Source organism: Halichoeres trimaculatus, unplaced genomic scaffold (assembly GCF_033239565.1).
Source record: "Halichoeres trimaculatus isolate MK-OKI-2021-1 unplaced genomic scaffold, fHalTri1.1 fHalTri1_scaffold_7, whole genome shotgun sequence".
NCBI lineage: Eukaryota > Metazoa > Chordata > Actinopteri > Labriformes > Labridae > Halichoeres > Halichoeres trimaculatus.
The window spans coordinates 1,747,158-1,769,359 of record NW_027437185.1 but is presented as its reverse complement, the minus strand read 5'-3'; the positions used below and the strand labels follow the sequence as shown (position 1 = coordinate 1,769,359).

General features: G+C 42.7%; 1 protein-coding gene across 2 annotated transcripts; it reads left to right on the top strand.

Moving 5' to 3' along the window:
* Positions 1–317: 317 nt before the first annotated feature.
* LOC141793049 (nocturnin-like) lies at positions 318–20,616 on the top strand. 2 transcript variants are annotated; one of them, XM_074673374.1, is made up of 4 exons: positions 318–336; positions 718–951; positions 18,322–18,606; positions 18,945–20,616. In XM_074673374.1, the coding sequence occupies exons 2-4, from the start codon at positions 729–731 to the stop codon at positions 19,802–19,804; spliced, it is 1,368 nt and encodes a 455-aa protein (XP_074529475.1). In that variant the 5' UTR covers positions 318–336; positions 718–728; the 3' UTR covers positions 19,805–20,616. The 2 variants fall into 2 exon arrangements, with proteins under 2 accessions (XP_074529475.1, XP_074529473.1); XM_074673372.1 differs by lacking the exon at positions 318–336 and adding an exon at positions 365–612.
* The last annotated feature ends 1,586 nt before the right edge of the window (positions 20,617–22,202 follow it).

The following is a 22,202-nucleotide window of genomic DNA, read 5'->3' as shown; positions in this document are numbered from 1 at the left end:
GTGAAGAAAAATATGATTTGGATTTGCTCCAAAAGGCTAGTTTATTATTCTGTATGAAGGCCGAAAGACATGAAAGCAGGTAGGCACAAAAATGGTCCCTCCGCTAAAAATCAACACCCATAATCAATAACTGAGGTACTTTGATTTGAAAACACTGTCACATGCACGGCATGTTCTGGAGCAGGCTAGTGATGACGTCAGTATCTTCGATGCTGTCACTGAGCGCACTGTGCGCTGATTGGTCCATAAGCTGGAAAGACACGCCTTTTTCTCATGGGCACTTCCTCATTATGAAACGAGCAGCTCGTCCGCCTGTGGACCGAACCATTAATAACAGTAGGGAGGTTACGCATATTATTCTCAAATATGGTCAGATTTTTGTTCTCTTCGTAGCAACTGTTCAGCTCGCAGATCATACGGAAACAGATGCTCTTAAGTCTTTTAAGTTTTTTCCTTTTTTAATTTCATTTGGCACCATATTTGAAGGGGGATGGACTGGTCCATCTGTGGACGGCCCCTAATAGCCGGTGTTCTGTGACACACGAGAAATATGATGTAACTTTACCGGCATCAGTTACCTTTAGAGTGCTAACAGCGCTGAAAGTCCGTCCGGTAAACTGGAATTGAAGGGAATATCCTCAGCTTTTAGTTTCAACTTGGCTTTTAGTGAAAGGAGAGCGGCTCGTTGACAACTTTTTGTTTCTCTCTCTGACTCAGAACTGAATACAATGAATCCGGTTCGGCGTTGCTCGTCGTTTTTCGGCCAGCTGTGTGTTTCCTCACGGGGGGGACCGGCAGTCAGGAAGCCCTTCTCCCCGTTAGCGGTGTCAGCTCCAGCGGGGACGCGGTGCTTACACCCGGGTCTATCAGCCGGAGGAGGAGGAGGGGGATTCCATGGGTCCTCTTCACAGCTGAAGCCGAGCGGAGTATCTGACACTGCGGCAGCACCAGGTAGGCCTGTTGGGCTCATTAGTCCTCACACAACAAACACAGACCCAAACCCAAACACGGTCAACTATTTCATCACTAAAAGATACTATGATAGTATGTTCAGCTTATCTCCACAACTCTCACTCGTATGAGATGAGGACACATCAACTCCTCAAAGCCAGAACCAGAAACGTGCGATTTTGGGAGCAGACATCAAACTAATCGTGTCCGCGAACACAGCTGTGTGAGAAAAACGAGTTAACACGATTCAGAGTTAGGCAATAAACTGTGAGGCTTTTAGAAACTATGTTAAAGTTGATTTTTTTAAAATGAATTCGACCACTTTTATGTTTGGAATACACCTTAAAGAGAATTCTCCTACTTTTGCTGGTCTTTTTCTATAGGCTACACTTATTTTTGTGTGGTTGACTTTTTGAAGTGTTTGACTCACTTAGATATTTTGCCAAAAATTAAAAATAAAAAAGATCCGAAACAAGAAATAAAGGTTCTCCCAGCATTCTGCCATTCATTTCAGTCATTTTCCCAACCAGTTAAAAAACTCATCAGCTTTATGTCAAAACAAGATGTCAGATATGAAAATAAGATAAGATAATATGTCATTACAAAAGTTGTACAACTGAATGTTCAATCAAAGTGAAATAGCTGAACTTAGCACTGAGCGGTGGAGCTTGGTTAAGGAAATGAATCTGATTATTTTGATGCAATACCAATAATTGACAAAATAAGCATCACTTTTATTTCAAATGGACTTTGTTAGATGACTGAATCAGTACATAGACTTAAACTGAAAAAACAAAATCATGGTCATTTTCAACCAATGTTATTTTAAAATGTGCAGTGCAGTTTATGGAGCATTTCAATTGCAATTTATGCTGGTAGTGTTCAAAAGGATCAACTAGTGAACCTTGAGCTTTAGAAGTTTTTGTTAAGCTCAGTGTGAGTTGGTTCCCATGCTGGGTGCTACATGTCAAGTACTGAGGGGATACTAGGAGCTAGAATTGGTCAGGTTATATGCAAAGTCATTACTGCACTTAGTACTTCTTCCATTTACACTCACATTCAGCTAACCAGGCTGAGAAATGTCGTCTCTTCCATATTGTTTGACATCAGCCTGGTGTTATTAGAGCGTTTACAACCTTGGGTTGGAGTCACTTTGTGTGTTGCTATGGAAGGTATGCTACAAACGCATGCACTGAGAAATGTTTTCTGAAGAGTAACAGTAAACTGTGATAAAATTAGTAAATGTTTTACAACAATATTTTTTTCTCTGATTAATTGTAGTTAAAGGGGACATATCTTGCTGATCCCTGATTTAATACTTACATATAATATAATAATAAAGTTGAAAACAAGACCTTTCACCCCCTGAATTTTCAAAAAGTGAGACATTGTATTTTTTCTGATATCCTAGAACGAGATTTGATGCCTCTGAAAATAGGTTATTGCCATTTGGCCGCGAGATTTCAACCTTCGTGATGACACGAGGATCCTTTCTCTTTATTGGAGTAATCTGATAAAGCAGCTTCTCCTCTGTGATGTCAGTTAGTCACACAACCGCCACCGAGGGATACACCCATCAAGAGCCGACTGACTGAGTGCTGGATGCAGGGACCCTGCTCTGCTGAGAAGCTCGGCTTTGCATGTTGAATTAGCAGTTAAAACACTGTAGTTATAGCAGGCGTCATAATACTTGTGAGACTGTGATATTTGCATGCTTGTTTCGACATGCACTGTGAACCTGGACCACAATAATGCTGCAGTAATAACATAGTGACAAACTGGCGGTAGAGGCGATCTTTAGACTACACTTTCAGCATGATGCACTATACATGTTACAGTACCGGTTTGACTCACCACCCTGAAGCGTCCTGAGATGATCTGTGTTGAGGTGGATTTTCTTCCTTCTGAGCTGCAGAACCGTCCGGGTCTGACTCGGGGTCCAATACAAAAGGACGTATCCTACACTCTGCCATTTTATTAGCGCTATCAATGCCTTACGGTGAAGTTTTGGCAAACAGCAAACTCCCTCGGTCTGCCCCATCCAATATGGCATTTTTGTAAATACTGCCATGCTGCAAAAAACCGCCCCCTGGCTCTACCCCCTCCGCCCCTCTGATAGAACTGACCAATCAGAGCACAAAGGGCTGTGACGTTGCGAGGTTACTGGAGGTCATTCTCGAAACGGAGCGTTTCAACGAGATCTTCAGAATGGCCTAAACTGAGGCTATTGAGAACGCTATTGTGGGGCAATGAAGGAACTAAATGACTTGTACTGAGGGCAGAAATGCTTTACAGGCATCCTAGTCTGGCATAGTGAAAAGGAGAAACAAGCATGATATGTCCCCTTTAATACATTTAAGTCCAAGCCCTATTAGAGTATTTGCAATTTAACTATGAATATCATGTCAATGCAGTGTATTTGAGAGTCAGTAGAGTTTCTAAAAGGTCAGATGCAAAATTCCAAAGTGTTTAAGTTTCATCATCATATTTGTGGCCTTGTTCTGCCTGTGGAATAATGACTGTTCAGTTGGTGTTGCAACAAAATAGCACAGAATGTTGCTCTCAGTATTGGAGGTTACACAAAGCAGAAACAGTGAGTTTAAGTTTTTTTTTCTACACAGGAGGTATGTTCATGCTGCCAGACTGTAACTACTCTTCCAAATCTCCAACTCCCAGTTTAAGTATCAAGGTTTCTGAATCCCCTCATGTAGTGTGTCAGGGTCAATGAACTACAGCTGACTGTTTGTTTTAGCAGAGATTACACCCATGAAGGACTGAAGGCACAGCATCATAAAAAGTCAGGTCAAGTGAATTACTTCTTCATGGCTATAATTTAGAGTGACTCTAACTTGAAAAAGTCTCAAATGATGACAGTCTTTATGCTTCTACATATTAATAAATACTAGTTGATATTCACTAGCTTTATGCCTGGAAGCACTAAGTGATCCCAAAGACCACTTTTTCCTTCTCTATCCGCTATACAGAATGTGCTTGTCTGTGTGTCTAAGTGCACGCATGTGTTTGTGCGTCTGTGAATGCGTTGGAGCAGAACTTGGCGGAAAACAGCGCAATGAGAATTAATAATAATTATAATAATAATTATAATAATGCATTTTATCTATAGAGCGCTTTTCAAAATCTCAAAGACGCTTTACAAGGTAAAAGCAGTATAAAAAGCAAGTTTAAAAACAGATACAAAAAAATGAAATAAAGGTAAAAAAAAAAAAAAAAAAAAGACATAGAAAAAGAAGAGGAGGAAAAAGCAATTCAGAGGTGCAGAGAAAAAGCAAGTTCAGTACCGGGGTTTGTTAGTTTAAGTTAAAAGCTATGCAAAATAGGTGAGTTTTGAGTTTTGTTTTGAAGGCGGTGGGGTCAGCAGTATCACGGAGGTGTTGTGGGAGCAAGTTCCAAAGGGTGGGGGCAGCAACAGAGAAGACTCTATCCCCCCAGGTTTGGTGCTTGGTCCTAGGGATGGTGAGGAGGTTTGCTACGGAAGAACGGAGGGTGCAGGAAGGGGTGTAGGGGTGGAGCATGTCAGTAAGGTATGGAGGGGCCTGGTTATGGAGTGCTTTGTGGGTGAGAAGGAGGATTTTAAACTGGATACGGTAACGGATGGGAAGCCAGTGGAGATCTTGAAGAATGGGAGTTATGTGTTCACGGGAACGGGTACGGGTGAGGAGGCGGGCGGCAGAGTTTTGGATAAACTTAAGTTTGTTGAGGTGGTTGTTGATTGTGCCAAAAAGAATGCTATTGCAGTAGTCGATACGTGATGTGATGAAGGCGTGGATGAGGGTTTCAGCTGCAGGGAAGGAAAGAGAGGGGCGAAGGCGGGCGATGTTCTTAAAATGGAGGAAGGCTGTTTTTGTGACTGCTTTAATGTGATGTGAGAAGGTGAGCTTGTTGTCGAAAATGACTCCGAGGTTACAGCAATGGGAAGAAGGTAAGAGGGTGGAGTTTTGAAGGATGATGTGGAAGTCATTGGCTGTAGAAGTAAGGGGGTTTGGACCGATTAAAAGAGTGTCAGATTTTGAGAGGTTAAGTTTTAGAAAATTACTTTGCAACCAGGAGCTGATTTCAGAGAGGCAGTTTGAGAGGGCGGACTGGGTCATAGAGGATATTGATTCGGTGGATATGTAGAGTTGAATGTGGTCGACATGACAATAAAAGCGGAGACCATGACGTTGGATAATCTGACCAAAGGGAAGGAGGTAAAGGATGAAGAGGAGGGGACCGAGCACCGAACCCTGAAATGTGAACGCAATCATGTACAAATGATATCCCACAATGTAAATTATATGAGTAACATGAGGTTGTTTGGTCTGTTAAATTGAAAAAAAGTTATAAACCTGATTTATGAGAACGGTAACTTTCTGTGATCTAGCGCTACATGGAAAATGAAATGAACTCGACTTCCAAGGAGGGCGGGTGCCTTCATCACAAAGGGTCCAAGAGTATTGAATAGTGCTGAGACATAATGCTTTTCTTTGAAATTTGATTCTTCTACAATTTCTGAGGTGCTGGTTCTAACTTTTGCTGTTTTTGCTTTTCTGTTAAACTAATGCTACAATAACTAATGCTAAAAGCTGCTGAGATTCAGACTTATAAAATTACTGTTCTCCTATATGGAAAATAAAATTAACTGGACTTCCGAGGAGTGCGGAAGCCTTCATTGAGGGGGCGGGTGCTCCCCCCATACAGTGGTGGGGAAAAACACTGCTCTGTCATGCTACTAATGATGACTAGTGCCTAAAATATATCCATTAATTTTATTAATACTGTTTCACTAAATGATTGAACCATCATCCTCTGTCCCTCTGAGCTGCCATCTCATCAGTGAGTTCTTGAACCACTCTGTTCTTCATCTCTACCAAAGTAGCTACTTTAGTTTATTTATTCCACTTGGAACCGTGACAACAGGATGTTCTCAACATTCTCACCAGAACACATGTGTAGTAATCCGTAGTAATCTGTTGTAACAGTTTCCTTCCTGCTCCTGCATGACATGGCATTGCTTGTCTCGGTGCTCAGAGTGCCCTAATTAGCCAGCAGATTACCAAGCGTGTTAGCCTGAGTGAAGACAAGAGCTCAAGCTGCAAGATTTACCTGTTTCCTTTAAATAGACTGGAGATCAGAGATCAGCTCACAGTCATTTCACAGAGAGATCAAATCAGTCAGCTTAGCTCTTCAATTATTTTAAATCAAGTATCTAAGGTTACAAGACTAACAAAACCTACAAGTGAGTAATCCATCAAATCACTCTGTTCTGTAACAATGCTTCCTATGATGCTGTGGGATTTTCACACAATCACAATGGGCTCCAATTTCGTAGACCAGGCGCAAGCGCAGGCGCACCTGCCCTGCGCCGGCCTTCGCTGCGCAGACAGGGTGTGACTGGCGCACTTTGCAAGTTTCCTGCAGTGCCAAGAGAGGCGCAGTCAAGGCGCAGAGGAGCGCAGAGGAGCGCAGAAGTGCGCGTCCACGCCTCCCTCCGCGCAAATGGCAGAGAGGGAGGTGAAAAGCCGTGAGTGGGTTTAACACAGCCGGGCGCTGTTTTTACCAATCAAATGAGTGTCTCTCCTTGCCTTTAAATGCGCTGCGGCCGAGGCACAGCATCTGATTGTTCTGACTGATCCCCGACACCGCAGAAAGTGTGTGGAAAGACCCGGTAGCGGAGACGGTCAGAGCCGCTGTCCCTGCAGCAGGAAGATGGACAGCGGGGGCGCATCGGAGGACATGAAGCGCATCACCTTGTGGGCCAGCTCCCGGGACAGATTTAATCTGTTCCTTTGTCATTAATAGCAGTACAAAATGAAGAGACAGTTACACAGCTGGCTTATCCATTCAGAATACTTTTGATCCACCTGTACTCCTGGTTTGTCATCGCCAAATAGCAGAACCTTTGGTGATATACTCTATACTCTCCCGGTGTCTCCGCCTCATCTCCTTACAATAATGTACTCCATCTTTTTACTTTTTAGATCACGTTAAAAATAAAGACTAAAACAGAGAAATATGGGAAATCACGGGTAAATCCTGAGTGACATACATTTATTTTGTCTCTTTTTTCTTCGTCTTTTCTCTCCCTCTTTTCTTTGAATTAAATGAAATGAGAGAAGCCAGATATATACTCAGTATCAGATGTAAAGACTGTTTATTGTTTGATTGTAAGATGTGCATCAAACTTCCAGCTGCCGTCAGGTTAACTTTCCATTATGACAAACGGCTTTAATCTGACATCAGATGTGACGGGACAGTTAATATAGATACAAATGTATATGCTGGTTCAGACGGTTATATTAAATAGTGATTGTTTATCGCATTAAAATGTGCCGACACTCTGGAAACCTGCCTCTGAGGCTTTGTTGACATGTGCGCACATGTGCGCCTGTCACCAGATTACAGCTGCGCAGGGTGCACTCCGCTTTGCACTGAGGATAGACCAAGTTGGAGCTGGCAAGCTTTCGGTGCACTTTTTTGGCACGAAATTGTCACTGCGCCAACATGAATCTGTCAACACCTCCCCCTGGTGCGCCGTCAACTCCCCCTGGCGCGCCGTCACATCCATCTCTGCGCAGACAGTCTACCAAATTGCCAAATTGGCAGCGCATGGCAGTGCGCTGCAGGAAAATTAAGACTGCGAAGGGTGCGCCAGGCTTGTGCCCCCTGTGCTGCACCACAAAATTTGAGCTCAAAGGGTCCAAGAGTATTGAATAGGACTGGGACATAATGCTTTTCTTTGAAATTTGATTCTTCTACAATTTCTGAGGTGCTGGTTCTAACTTTTGCTGTTTTTGCTTTTCTGTTAAACTAATGCTACAATAGTTAATGCTAAAAGCTGCTGAGATTCTGACTTGTAAAATTTCTGTTCTCCATTAGACAAAATATGTCCCAATGAGATGAGGCATTTCTGTGTGTGCTGTGCTTCTGTTGCTGTTCCAAAAACAAGCTTTCAAAATGCATCTCAGTTATGGCATTTTCCAATTGATCAGAGATCAATGTTTTAGCCAACCTTCTCATCCAATCATTCGCGCTAGCCATCACCGAGCAAAAATTGCTGCTGAACACTAATATGTCAGTATAACAGAGCACTCTAAGTTCACCCAACCCTAAAAGAGTTGATGATAAAATCTTGGTTGGTGATGATTCAAACATGATGTGATATGTTTGTCAACAGATGTTTGTCCCATGTTTCTCCTGAGCCTCACATTTTTTGGAAGGAGTGGGGCTCACCCTCAGTGGGGTGCTTAGCAGTGATAGTGGCATAGTGAGACTTTGATCAGGGAGCAATAAAGGCCTCTGGGAGCAAGGAGCGGAAATTCTCACTGCTGCACTCCGCTTACATGCTCTGCTATTCATCATGGTTAAAACACAACAGAAAAAAGTGTGCAGCTTCTCTTTTACCTCTTTAGGAAAGTGTATCTCTGCAAACCCCAGTATTAGATCACCAGTCAGTATCTAATCCCTAACTTTGTCTGTTTCTGTTTTCATTGTGCAGCTTTTGAGATATAGATTTTAATATAGCACAGTGTGAGACTGATTGTTTTAAAGTGGTTGGAGTCACACTGGTTTGTGCTCTGTTGGAAGAGCTGTCAGATTTCTATTTCCATGCCTGTGGTCCCATCTGCTCACACACATAGGCCCAGGTCAACAGCACAATTAACCACTTTCTACTTTCAGTGTGTCAGGGGTTTAAGAAACTAAAACCCTCAGCCTGACTCCACACAGATCTGTGCTGGCCTCCATCCCTAACAAGATCCTTCAGTCTGTTACATAACCTCAGATTACAGGAGAGACAGGTCGGGGCAGCACCAAGACTGGAAGCCAGGGATACGCTGGCTGTGTTTCAGTGTTAAACATCAAACCAGGGCTGATTTGAAACGTTCCCGGTCTGTCTTAAAGTTTTTTCTCAAATAGTCATGTATTTTATATTTGTATCATAAGACGTGTGCTGCCAAAATATTCATGTAATAATGTGTATTTTTTTGGCAGCAGTCATACAAAACAAGGCAATTAGAGTACACACACACACACACACACACACACACACACACACACTCACACACACACTCACACACACTCACATCTTCAAAACAGTTCCATGCAAAGTGCTTTTTAGCAGCACCGCAGCATGACCGCCTCAGCAGGAGTGAGAAATGAGGGACAAAACAATAAGTTACAACAAATGTTCCAAACATTCCCTGGTCGTTCTTTTCATCATCTTAACAAAGGCTGCTTAAACCCTAAAACTGAAGTTATTTAATGTTTCCATACCTTTTTTCATTCTTCTTATTACAAACATTAGAACTATTAGGGCAAATAAATATTAAATATATCTTGTACGGAAAAGAAAATCCAGCCTCATCATGGGTGAAGACCATAGACTGTAAAAAAATGGACGTCTGCTTGCCCGGCTCGAAGTGAGGTCTCCACAAAAACTGCTCCCCCTGGTGACTGGCTGCAGTATAGGTTTAAAAATACGGCTTTCCAGACATTCCAGATGGGCTGTGGTCAAACTTTTAAAAATTATTACACCTCCTAGAAATGTGTGGTGATTTGAAGATATCATTTGGCTGTCTTGTATCCAAGTCCTCCTTTTTCTGAAAAGTTTCATTTTCATTAGTTATACCAGGTTAAAAACCAGGCTTTACGTAACGTTCAACAATGATTGACAGCTGACGGTCTCATGTATTTTTTTCGGGGATTGTAAAATGTCGGGTGGTAGAGTCAGGAAGTGACTAGACTCTCGAAAGAAAAAAAATGATTATTATTTTTGTCACCCAGCTCGACTCAGATTCTCCCAGAATCCCTCATCATCTCTACTGCGCAGAATCTGGCTCCAAACTGCTACAATGGTGGCGCCTGAGATGGTGGTATTTTGGCTTCAAAACCGTAGAATGATAAATGGCGGAGCCATACTGTCCACTCTATGTACAGTCTATGGTGAAGACACAGTTACTGATGATTTCCTATAAACAGTGGTTGTTAGAATTCAGCAGTTCCCCAAACAGCTCAGTGTCTGATAACAGTCACACATTCATGGCTAACCCTGGATCACTTAATCTAATATGTAACTCTGGAAACTCAGTCATTGGGCATGTGGTGAGCTGGAATTTGATCTGCGTAACCAGCACCACACCGTGAGTCATTAGAGTGAGTGAGCTGGAGGCTGCCGTCATCCTGTCGTCCTGTCTAAGGAGAGCCAGAGTCAGAAGCTCTGAGTAAAAAATCTCCTCAGGCTGGAGCTCAAACAAAGAGTTTGTGCAGGACAGCCCGATGTTGAAGGAGCCCAGAGAGAGGAGGCATTGTGGGGTTACCAGAATGTCTGTTCACTCTATTTCTGTATGCTGCTGTGTTCGCTGTCTGTTCCATAACCTGAGAGATCTACCTTACAGAAACTGTCTAGTTTCAACCCTTTTCATCCCTACAGGTCAATCAATCAATCAATCAATCAATATTTATTTATAGAGCCCTTTACAGAACCCAAGAGGCCCCCAAAGTGCTTTACAGTAGTAGTTCAGGATACAAGGAACGATACATAAAAAAGGAGAGATACATAAAAAATGCAAAGGGGGCGGGGGTTCATAAGGGTGCATAAAAGCCATAAGGAAGAGATAAAACAAGTTAAAAATTACAAAGAGCATGGTACTTAAAAGCCACAGTCAGGGTTAAAAGCCATTCTAAAAAGGTGGGTTTTAAGTTTAGATTTAAAAAGACCAAAGTCTGTGGTGGTGCGGATGTCTGGGGGCAACTTGTTCTGCGATGGAAAAGGAACGGTCCCCCCACTTTTTGTATCTGGACCTTGGAACTTCTAGGAGGAGCTGGCCGGAAGAGCGCAGGGCCCTCGTATGGCTGCGTAAAGTTAAAACCTTTGACAGGTAGAGAGGGGCCAGGCCGTGAATGGCATTAAAAGCAAACAACAACAGTTTAAAATCAATTCTAAAACGAACTGGAAGCCAGTGGAGAGAAGACAGCACAGGGGTGATGTGCTCATGTCTTGGTGTTCCCGCCCGAAATCTGGCCGCAGCGTTCTGGATGAGCTGGAGGCGAGAGAGGGAAGACTGGCTGAGGCCGACATACAGGGCATTACAATAGTCTAGAATTGGGGTGCATAGGTTCCATAGCGGATTTATGGCGGAGTGAGCATCTGTCAAAAATGCGCTCTTTGGGGTGAAGATGGGGCTGCTTGGGCGTACACACGGAGAGAGCTGAAGCGAGCGTCCTGAGGGGTAAGGAGGAAACACACGCTAATATGAGTGATGGCACGAAAGATATGGTTCTTAAGCCACCTGCCACAGTCCCAGTGTGGGAATCTTTTGTTTTTTATCATAATGAACACAGTGTGGGCTCATGAACACCAATGAGCTGATATGTCGCAGAGGACTTTTTTTGTATCAAAAATCTACTGGCCGTGTCTCATATTTCTATCAAGGAAAAGTTAGTTTGTGATACATATCTTTACTTTCACTTTATCACCTGGGCCTACCCAAAGCATCACTGTGAATATTATCTCATTCTTAGTGACAGTTTTCATTGTTTTAACAGGTGTTTGGTTATTGTATGGTATTCCCACACAGAACATAGCTGCCACTCATCCTGAAGCTGTCTGCTAACTGGGTTACTTAAGAGGAGAAGAAAGGAGACTGCAGTGAACAAGTATCCATAGAGAGGAACAGCACAAGCCTTTGGATTATTTCTAAATGTTGTAAAGCCAAAAGAAAAAATAGTGCGACCAATGACCATATAACAGTATACTTTCAGTTTTAATATTTGTCCCCCTCAAGTCCCAAGTTTCAGTTCTTCTCCCAGCAGCAGACATTCTGACAGCTCATGGTACCACTGAGGTCCCACAGGGTGTGCCAGTAGGTTATGTCAGTGAATTATATCACCTGTAATTTTCCTGTTATGTAAGCAGTCTGCTGTGGGAAACTCCAAAACGGCAGTTTACTCAGCAGCACTGTGCTCATTTGGAGCTCTTCAGGGAGAGCCTTCGAAACAGGGCCAAGAATACCTTTCAAAATAGACTCCTCCCTGAGGCCTGAGGGCTTTACACTTGTTCAGTCAATGAAGGAAACAGACACTTGTCTATTTACGTATTTATAACTGTGGATCCATGAAAGATCAAAAAATTTGACATGGAACCACTGGAACTACTATAAATATGTTATCAATGAAAATTATCTTTACTGTTCAGTCAGGAACACTCGTCATACATTTAAACTATTTATTTAAAAATAGAAAGTTATCATTGGCTTATTGCTTTTCAGAGTACTCCCTGGGTTAGCCAAGCAGCCCACCTTGGCTTATCAGGGAGAGCATTGGAAAATCCCTCACCTTATAGCCTTAGTAGGAGGTGGCTGGGGTGGAGGAGGCCATGCTTTCACATAGGCCTGTCACGATAACAAATTTTGCTAGACGATAATTTTCCAAAATATTATTGTCGATAAACAATATTATTTTGATTTTTTTTTTCATTTTTTTTCATTGATGTAGTTATGATAAATGGGATAATAAAGTGAGTACACCATATCAAAAGCAAGAAACTTCAATTTCTTAAGAGTATTTAACTGTAATTAAAAGGTCAGGATCTTTTAAATAAAATAAATTAAACAAAAAATATAATAAATTTAACAAACAAGAAAGAGGAAAAAAATACAATGAAAATGAAATGGACTCTCTTTTAGAAAAAAATACATGTCAATGAAAATTAATACTAATCAAAAACAATAAAACATAGACCCTGTCTCTAAAGAAAAAACGAAACTGTGACATGTACTTTTTCCCAGTCAATCCGTACTGTCTGTCAAACATTTTTAACATTTCTGGCTTTCAACCGTATTGAAGGGCTGCATTTCTTTGGCGTCTTTGAGCGCCCACTATTTGGCGCTTTTATATCTATTAACTTTGCAGACCAAAAGCCTCAGTAAGAGCGGATTGTCAAAGAACAAGGCTCCGCTGCACCTCCCCTTCTTCTTCTTCATGGCCACTATTTTCAAACAAATGCGACATATCAGCTCGTTGGTGTTCATGAGCTCACACTTTGTTCATTCTGATAAAAAAACAAAAGATTCCCATACTAGGACTGTGGCAGGCGGCTTAAGAACCTTCTCTTTCGTGCCATCACTCATATTAACATGTGCTCAGTTCGCTTCAGTTCTCTCCGTGTGTACGCCTGAGCAGCCCCGTCTTCACCCCAAAGATCGCATTTTTGACAGATGCTCACTCCGCCATAAATCCGCTAAATCCGCTATTGAACCTATGCACCCCGATGTTAGGAAAGACAGATGTAGTGAGCCATCTTCTCATTCAGCCTCTTTGGTCGAAAGAGAGTAGGAAAACAAACATGCATGCACGTGTCAGTTTATCAAGGCTGGCAAACTTACCGAGGATGTTTTTATTTATCGTTCGGTTAATTGATTTATTGATTATCGTGACATGCATACTTTCGCAGCAGCGGGTCAGTGGGTAGCAAAGGAGTAGCAGAAGAAGGTAGGACGAGGACTTGTTTAAATACACTACCTTACCAGTAGAAAGTGCTGGTATTGGTGGAGCCAGGTTGGAAATAATGAATAAAACATCAGTGTGTCAGCTGATAATGGCTGGGCATATGACTCCTGTGTTCTGAACTTACAGAAACACCATTTCATGTCATCATGTTTGTTTTTAAAGTCATCTTGTGCCTGTCAGGGTTCCACTCCATAACCATCCCTCAATAAGTTTCCTGTCCTCTAAATATTTGTCTCCAGCACTCAGTCATTTTGTTATCCCTCCTTATACCACATCAGCTAATTGAAACTTCACCTTGGAAAATGGATTTTGAGAGCTGTTGTTTTGGGGGGAGAAGCAGACATGTCATTCTTCTTTTCCTGTGGGTGTGTGGTATGAACAGCATAGTAGCAGTTAATGAAGAATGGACACACACACACACACATACACACACACACACACACACACACACACACACACACACACACACACACACACACAGCTCTCTGAGTTGCCTATGTTTGCACAACTATGTGTGTGTGTGTGTGTGTGTGTGTGTGTGCGTGCGTGCGTGCGTGCGTGCGTGCGTGCGTGCGTGCGTGCGTGTGTGTGTGTGTGAGTGAGTAAGAGACAGCATTGTTGAATGGTCCAGTCAGTAGTGACGAGTCTCCTTCCTCCTTCTCGGGGTGGGTGTCTTGTGAGAAAGCTGTGCAGACTGTTTGAGAGACAGATAACTGCCAGGACAACAGGAAGACTGCTTGGTGAAGGAACTTAGTGACTCTGAGTGTGTGAGTCTTCCCTTCATTCATTCTGTTTCATGTAAGTACTGACTCTCCCTGTGAGAATCCGGTGTGAACATGAGATAGGATCTTTGTTTTGATTGTGGGGTGAGTGGAGCTGCTTTATATGTGTTCTACTTTTCTTACGAGGTCCATGGTTACAGTTGATTCATCTCTACTGGTTTACCAAGAGTTTCTCAGCCATGCTCGTCTGTGCTGACTCTTGCTGCTGGTTCTTTGCTGATGGTTCTGACACGTCAACAGTTTGAACATACTGAGGAGAAACTTTGGGCTGACTTCTGTGAGAAGTGATGCTGTTTGTGATTCTGCACTTATTTAGGGGACCTTTATAAAGTCAAAGTTTTTTTGCTTTTTCAGTATTTTCTAACTTGTCAGATTCTGATCTTGTATGATAATTTACCAGTAAACCAGGTGGTTTGTCAGTTAGAAACAATTAATTAATTAAAATGTTGAATAAGAAGAAATCTAAATAATTATGTTTGAGATAAGAAGGTTATTGCATGTATCTTCCGATTGGTAGCATTCCTGTTTTTTGTGTAGTATTTGTGGGATACCACCATCAAGGTAAATTGTAACAAAGCAAAAAAAAAAAAACAGTATGAACTTATCTCACCTAAAATGACAATGACAGGGGTTTTTTTAGGGTTAGGGTTGTAAGGAAAACATTAACAAGAAATCATGGACCAGACCCGAAGATCCTTGAGAAAGAGTAGAAACCAAATATCCAAGTCCTGACATCCTGACCTGCTTTCACTGTGAAGCATAGCTTACCTCGACTTCTTCTGAAGACAAAGGAATCAGTGTGATGGAAGTGCTTCCAAGAAAAGACACACAAGACGAACAAGACGTGAGCAAATGATACGTACAAGACAAATGACTTAATGGGAGGTATACAGAAAGAGCTAGGAATCAAAGATTTTTGGAGGGACATGCGGCTCTTCAACTACTCAAGGAGAAAGGTGGGATGGCAGTCCCAAACCTCAAGGGTCATTGTTGCACAGCTCAGATTTAGGCTGTGGTATGCTGGTGTACTGAGAACTATGTAGATAAATGGAAAGGTATTGAAACGAGGGCGGGGGCTATTGGATCCAAAAATTATCAGGGGACAGAGAATCATATAAGATAGAGGAAACCCAATCAATAAATTTACCCTTAATATTTGAAATACTGTAAGAAAAAGATATGAATTACAAAAAGAAACAGATTTTGAGATAGTTCGAATCATCAAACCAGTTTGTATCATTTGCAAAACAGTCAGTGCATTCCTCAAAACAGTTTGTAACAGACGCTCTGTGTTATATGGCTCATTAATGGGAATATGTGTTAGCACATCATTCTCAGACATAGCAGCCCCCATGGTTATGTTCCCGTCCCATTAGCCAGGCACATTAAGCTCTGTGGCCGATGATACTTGGACCACACCTTCTGCGTTTGGTTAAGTTGAAGCCAGCGTCATCCATGTAGATAAAGTTGTGCGATGGTTCACTCGCCTCCAGTTCCGTTATACCCTATATCCATAAAACACAAAATGAGTTTTGTGAGTAAGTTACATCAAATACATACAGTACATATTGCATCTTCTTTTCTACAGCCACAGGAAACGTGTAAAGGTCATACTGTAGATCATTATAAAATGTACTGTTTACTGTTAGGTACAGTTCTTGCATTCTCATATGTCTTACCTGTACATCCTTCACTCCTCCATCATTTCTTTCAAATGGAACAGTTTACAGCTGCTTCATGATCAGTTGGTGTCTTCAGTACCCTGTCAGTGGCTGAGGTGCTGACTGTTTGGATGTTTTCAAAGATGTTGTTGTCCTCTATAATGGCACTCTCTATCTCCTTTAGTTTGATGACATTGTTTTCTACAACCATAGCACAAATAGCCTTCACCTGTTCAGGTGTTAGAAGGGCCCCTCTGCCACCCTGACACAGTGGTCTTGAAGTCCTATGTGGAAAAAATATGCAAAACAAAATAGAGATAAAATGTCACTGTATGAAGTATACTTGCTGTAAATTATAAAATAAAAGTAAGATAATGTAATATTATATGGAGCATTACAGAAAGTACACTGTATTACAGTACAGGGCCTATCGTTAGATGACACACCTGTTCTGTTGACGAAAAGTTTGAATGATGGAGGAAACAGCTGTTCTGCCAACATTGGGCTGCACTCTACTACAAATGTGGTTTACAAGTGTGGCTGTTATCTCATCAGGAACGCTCATATGGCTTCTTCTGCCTCCTCCTATGTTGTACCTCCCAACTCCTCCACCACACAGCCTTACTCCTCTTCCTCTCCTTCTTCTCTTTGGCTGTTGACCCCATCCAATTCCTTGTCCTTTCATGGTCAGACACTGTGACATTGTGTTGTGCTCCAGCTGTAAATATCGTTAGATTATATACTCAGTGTGCCAGTTGAGTCTCTCAACTGTGTTTCCTGCAATGATGTTTAAGATCCAGCAGGTGTCCATATTGAGCGACACAGTTACACAGAACTGACAGTATCATAACAGTTTGGGTGATGTGCCGCAACGGTTCATGAGGCCTCATCTACTACAAGTTGAGAGACTCAACTGGCATACTGATTCAATGACCCAGAATACACAAAATTATTTACATTAGTACATTTTTTTTTATCTTTTATCTAAATTTCAAATATCTTTCACATCTTTCAAATATATAATAAATAATGTGAACACAAGTTCTAACATATGAATTAAAGTTAAGGTGTCGTGAATGATGATGTTGCTTTTGTTCTTATCTTTAAGGCAGGGAGGTTTCATTTTAAAGTAAAGCTTTAATCAAACAAACATATCTTTTTGTGTCTTGGCAATTCCGTTTCTGGAGAAAGATCTCCAGCTACAGATCAAGCAGAAACTAAGAGAAACAGAATTTTAAAAAAAGGAAGTAAAAACGAACACCTTATTTGCCGATATAAGATCAAAATGGTCGAGGCACCGAGGCATCGGTGTCGCCGGACCCATCACTAGTATGGGGAGTATAAAAAGAGGTATTGGGTAATGACCTACCAAGGACTGGCATGGTTTATTTGGGGAATCTGACAGAAGACAACACTCAGAGATGGGACAGATTCCTAGTAAAGGTACTTCCAGCAGCCAGCAGAGAAACCGTAACAAGTGAGTGTAGTGGTGCAGAGCTGACCACCAAAGGAACAATGACTGAAAACAGCGGTGGAAATATTTGACATGGATGGGTTTACACACATACAGAGGGCACATGGGGGGGCGTTCCAATCAAAGTGGGAAAAATGGGGTGAGCACAGTTTGAGAGATTTAATTTGAGATCAAAGTGATGCTACACACATTTGTAAAAAGACCGTTCTCCTGTGTCTCCATGCTGATTTACTCTGGATGCTTTGTTGTTATTTTATTGAATTTACTGATATTATGATTAAGGTGATATCAAGACTGTACATCTTTTTTTTTAATTTTCTTGATCAAAAGTCAAGTGGCAAAAAAGGTCAAAAAGGCATACAGGGTGTGAGACATGAGAAATACATGATTTTGGATGAACAAGATATGAGACATCCCGGATACAAGATACACAAGATATAAGACATTCAGGAAATAAGATATACCAGAAAAACAGGATACATGACATACCAAACATACTGGATTAGAGTTATTCAAGATTAATGTACAACGAAGGGTACATAAGACTTACTGGGTTTGAGACATCCAAGATATGAGATACAACATTCAGAACTCATGCAGGATACATGTCAGAGGAAATTTATGTGACACATACGGGCTATGAGTCGTTCATGTGCCGTCTGACACATGAGATCATAGACCTGCAAAACATTTGAGGTGCCCCTGTATGTGCAAATAATTGGTGGTAGTTTTTGTTGTTGTTTTTTGTCTCAACTTTGAAAGTAGGTGAGACATAGATTATAAATGTTTTTAAAGTCAGGGAAAGGTCCCTCAGAAGAATGAATTCCTGAAGTTGATACTAATGGACTTAATGATGATAAAAAAAAAAGTCACAGTGATGATCATTTGAGCCACAGCCATTACAGTCCTGTTAATGCCTTCCCACTCCTCTTTGTGTCCTCCGCCTCAGTTTGTCCAATGGGCGCCAGCAGCAGCAGCAGGTTGTTTGGTACTTTGGCCCAGTCTCTAAACAACGCCTCCTTGGGCCAACCAGACTTGTACCCAGATGAGAACCCAGACTTGTATGAGGACCAGACAGAGATTGATCCAAACCAGCTGCTCAGGGAGTGCGAGGAGGCCCTACAGAGTCGCCCAGCCCGTCCACACCGGGACCTGGTGTTCCCCAGCAGTCTGCTACCCTGCCACCAGCACAGACCCTCCATTCGGGTCATGCAGTGGAATATCCTGGCCCAAGGTAAAGATGTGTTGATGAGCCATTCCAGTCTTAAAATGATATGCCAGGGGGAACACTTAATCTTAGTCATGAGGCGGTCATTTTCCTGCTAAATCACAGCGAAGCAAGCGTGAAAACTTTTCATAGAAAAGATTGTTTCTGCTGCTCTCTGGGTTGTTTTCTTCATACAGCTGAACAAAGCACACTTCAGAGAGAACAGGTTTATAAGCAAAGGATTACAGCATCCTTCATTCACACACAGGTTTCTTTGAAAGAGTTCCTCTGGCTGTAGTCTGGTGGTCTGGAGTTGATAAGCTGATTCTGTCAATAAAGAATGAACTCTGTCCCTTTGCTTCCAGCTCTAGGGGAAGGGAAGGACGGTTTTATCCGCTGCCCGCTGGACGCTCTCAACTGGCAGGAGAGAAAGTACCTGATCCTGGAGGAGATCCTGACCTACCATCCTGACATCCTGTGTCTTCAGGAAGTGGACCACTACTATGACACTTTTCAGCCAATCCTGGCCAGCCTGGGTTACCACGGCACCTTCCTTGCCAAACCCTGGTCCCCCTGTCTGGACGTGGAGCAGAATAACGGTCCCGATGGCTGCGCCCTGTTCTACCGCCGCTCACGGTTTTCCCTACAGGCTTCAGCTCACCTGCGACTTTCGGCCATGATGCTGCCCACCAACCAGGTCGCCATCGTTCAGACGCTGAGCTGCAGGGTGACGGGCAAGCAGCTGTGTGTGGCAGTCACACACCTGAAGGCTCGGAGCGGCTGGGAGAGGCTGCGTAGCGCTCAGGGCGCCGACCTCCTGCAGAGTCTACACAGCATCACGTCTCAGTGTGGCGACAGTGGGGCAGCTTCAGGAGGTGTCCCGCTGGTGGTGTGTGGCGACTTCAACGCTGAGCCTTCAGAGGATGTTTACAGACGCTTCAGCTCCTCCGCCCTGGGCTTGAACTCTGCGTACAAACTGCTGAGCGCTGACGGACAGACAGAGCCTGCATACACAACGTGGAAGATCCGACCCTCTGGAGAGAGCTGCAGCACACTGGACTACATCTGGTATTCCCATGAGGCTCTGAGTGTGGAGTGTCTGCTGGACATTCCCACAGAGGAGCAGATCGGCCCAGACCGCCTCCCCTCCTACCACTACCCCTCCGACCATCTGTCTCTGCTGTGTGACCTCAGCTTCAGGGAGGAGCATCACAGGCTGATGTAGATGCCCAAACACAGCGGGCCTGGACCAAACCCAGGACAGGTTGACAAACCCTGACCTGCACTCTAGGAAGACCTTCTCATGTCCTGCTTTATGTAGGAGCAGCTGAAGGAGGCAGAGTTTTAGAGGAGCTTTGTTAAATCATGAGACTGACACACTCTCTAAAGCAAACCATGGAAACTGCCCATCAGCAGGATTCAGAATTCACATCAAACCAGCAGAACTTGATGAATTCTTCATGACCATCCTAAGCTGATGGTCTTTTTAGTTAATGGACCTTCCCTGCTGCTTCTCCTGACATCCTAGGACTCGGCTGGAAATCATACCTGTATATCTTTAAAGTTGTCTCTGTTGCAGCCAGACCAGATGGGTCAGATCCTCATTCTGATCCTTGCTGGACTCAGGTCGGCCTCACAAAGCTGCTAGTAGCAGGAAAGTGTCATATAGACCATCTTATCCAGTAGGTGAACACATCCTGTCTGCAGCTGAAAGTCTCAGTGACATGCTGGGATTGAAAGCACTGACAGGTGAAGACAGGTAGGTTTGGAGCTGCTCTGTGTCATTTGTGCTGTGACTGACCTACACCTGGACTTCAGCTGAAAAGACAGATCAGGGCTTCATCTGGAAACCAACTGCGCTTATTTATTGTTTTTCATATTAAACTTTTATTCTTTGATTTTATTAAGTTATTTCTATTTTCTGTTGGATTTTCAGGTGTTTAGAGTGTCTTTTCTTTTATTAATGGTTCTTTGAGAATGAGACTGGTGATGATGGTGATGCTGTCGTTGGTAATGTAAATATATGAAATAAAGTTATTTTTACTTGAATGTTGTCTGTGGTCAGATAAACAGAGAGTTTAAAATGTTTTCATCTACTGTGCTTTATGAAAACAAACCACAGACGTGTTGAAGCTTAGAGAAGGGATGCTCAGATCATTGACTATCTAAAACAGATAGGGGGATTGCTGTACAGACCACTGTCTGTACACAAGGAGCTGATTCCAAGCAGATAAGATGAGTCAGAGGAAAGGGAGGAAATACAGAACAGGGCTAGTATGATATTAATTCACACAAACACTGTCTTCTGTTTTCTGATTCAACAAGTTCCATGTTTGGAGTTCATACGTTACCCCTTTTCCACCAGTGCTAGTTCGGTGCTGGTGCTAGTGCTGGTTCTTAAGCCGCGTTTCCACCAAGCAGTCCGGGTCAGTTTAGTACGGTTCAGCACGGCCTGATCCCGTTTGCATTTCCACAGCAAACTGTGCCCTCTCGTGGTAGGCAGCGTGTAAGCTGGATGCCGAAAGATGCAGCTGTTAAAATATAGCGCTACACCGTAGCAGCCCGACACAGTTTACCCCGCTAATAAATCCAATGAAGAAGAAAAACGCGGCACAGTAAACAAAGAGCACAGATGGAAGACATGCAGCATTTCGTCTTCTCTGTGATTGGCATGTAGCTCTTTGATACAAAGAACAATCAAGCTTTGTTTTAGAGAAGACTGTGTGACGCCAGGAGAAATGCAGCCACTGTCACACTGTGAGTGACTATTCTTTTCACCAATCAACGGTCTGCTGTGTTGTTGCTCCACCTTCCGAGAGCGGAACGGTTCAGTTACCCATAAGAAAGGGTCCCAAAAAGTGGGACGGCTCATCTTGGTTATTTAGGGATCTGCCTGGGATAAGTCAGCCACAAAATGTGCGCCGTACCAAGACGAACCAAACTAATCTGCTTGGTGGAAACGCGGCTTTAGTTGGTTCAAATCACAGTCTTTCCAAGAACCGGTTTGATTTTCCGCAGACAAAAAGCCAAGTCGGTGCCACATTGTTGCTCCATCGTAAAACGTCAGTACGTCACTCCATCTCCGAGGCAGAGGTGTTGGCTGCGGACACAAAGGGTGGGAGATGGCATAAACCTGTCTTACAACAAGGCAGAGATTAGTTTACATTACTTATTTCTGACTGTGTGCAACACGGAGTGAGCTCGTTATTCTCGTTCTTTGTGTGCGTGCACATGTGTTTGTGTGACGGTAAATGGAGAGGATCTCTGCTGTGTGCAATACAGAGTAGGGGAGAATTGTGAACACACAAAAATTAGGTTAAAGTGACCCCCGTCATGTAAATAAGATAACTTGGGACTGTTTAGTCTGTTAAATAAATTGATAAGGTATAGACCTGATCTATAAGAGAAAATGCACTGCTGCTACAGTTTCACCTCCAGTTAAAGTTATGAATGAGTCAACGCCAACAAAACATCAGATGACTCACACCACAGCTTACCTTTTTAAGAATGATAAATAACATGGCACTTTAGTCTGTTAATGATAAAAATAAAATAAAATAAAATAAGGTATAGACCTGATCTACAAGAGAGGAAAGGCATTAGTAAAACAAGAACTGTTTTTT

Bases quoted from the DNA above. Each gene is read 5' to 3' on its own strand.
- LOC141793049 (XM_074673374.1), top strand. From the start codon at position 729: ATGAATCCGGTTCGGCGTTGCTCGTCGTTTTTCGGCCAGCTGTGTGTT. The intron at 952-18,321 runs GTAGGCCTGTTG...CCTCCGCCTCAG, and splicing joins TGACACTGCGGCAGCACCAG to TTTGTCCAATGGGCGCCAGC. The intron at 18,607-18,944 runs GTAAAGATGTGT...CTTTGCTTCCAG, and splicing joins GTGGAATATCCTGGCCCAAG to CTCTAGGGGAAGGGAAGGAC.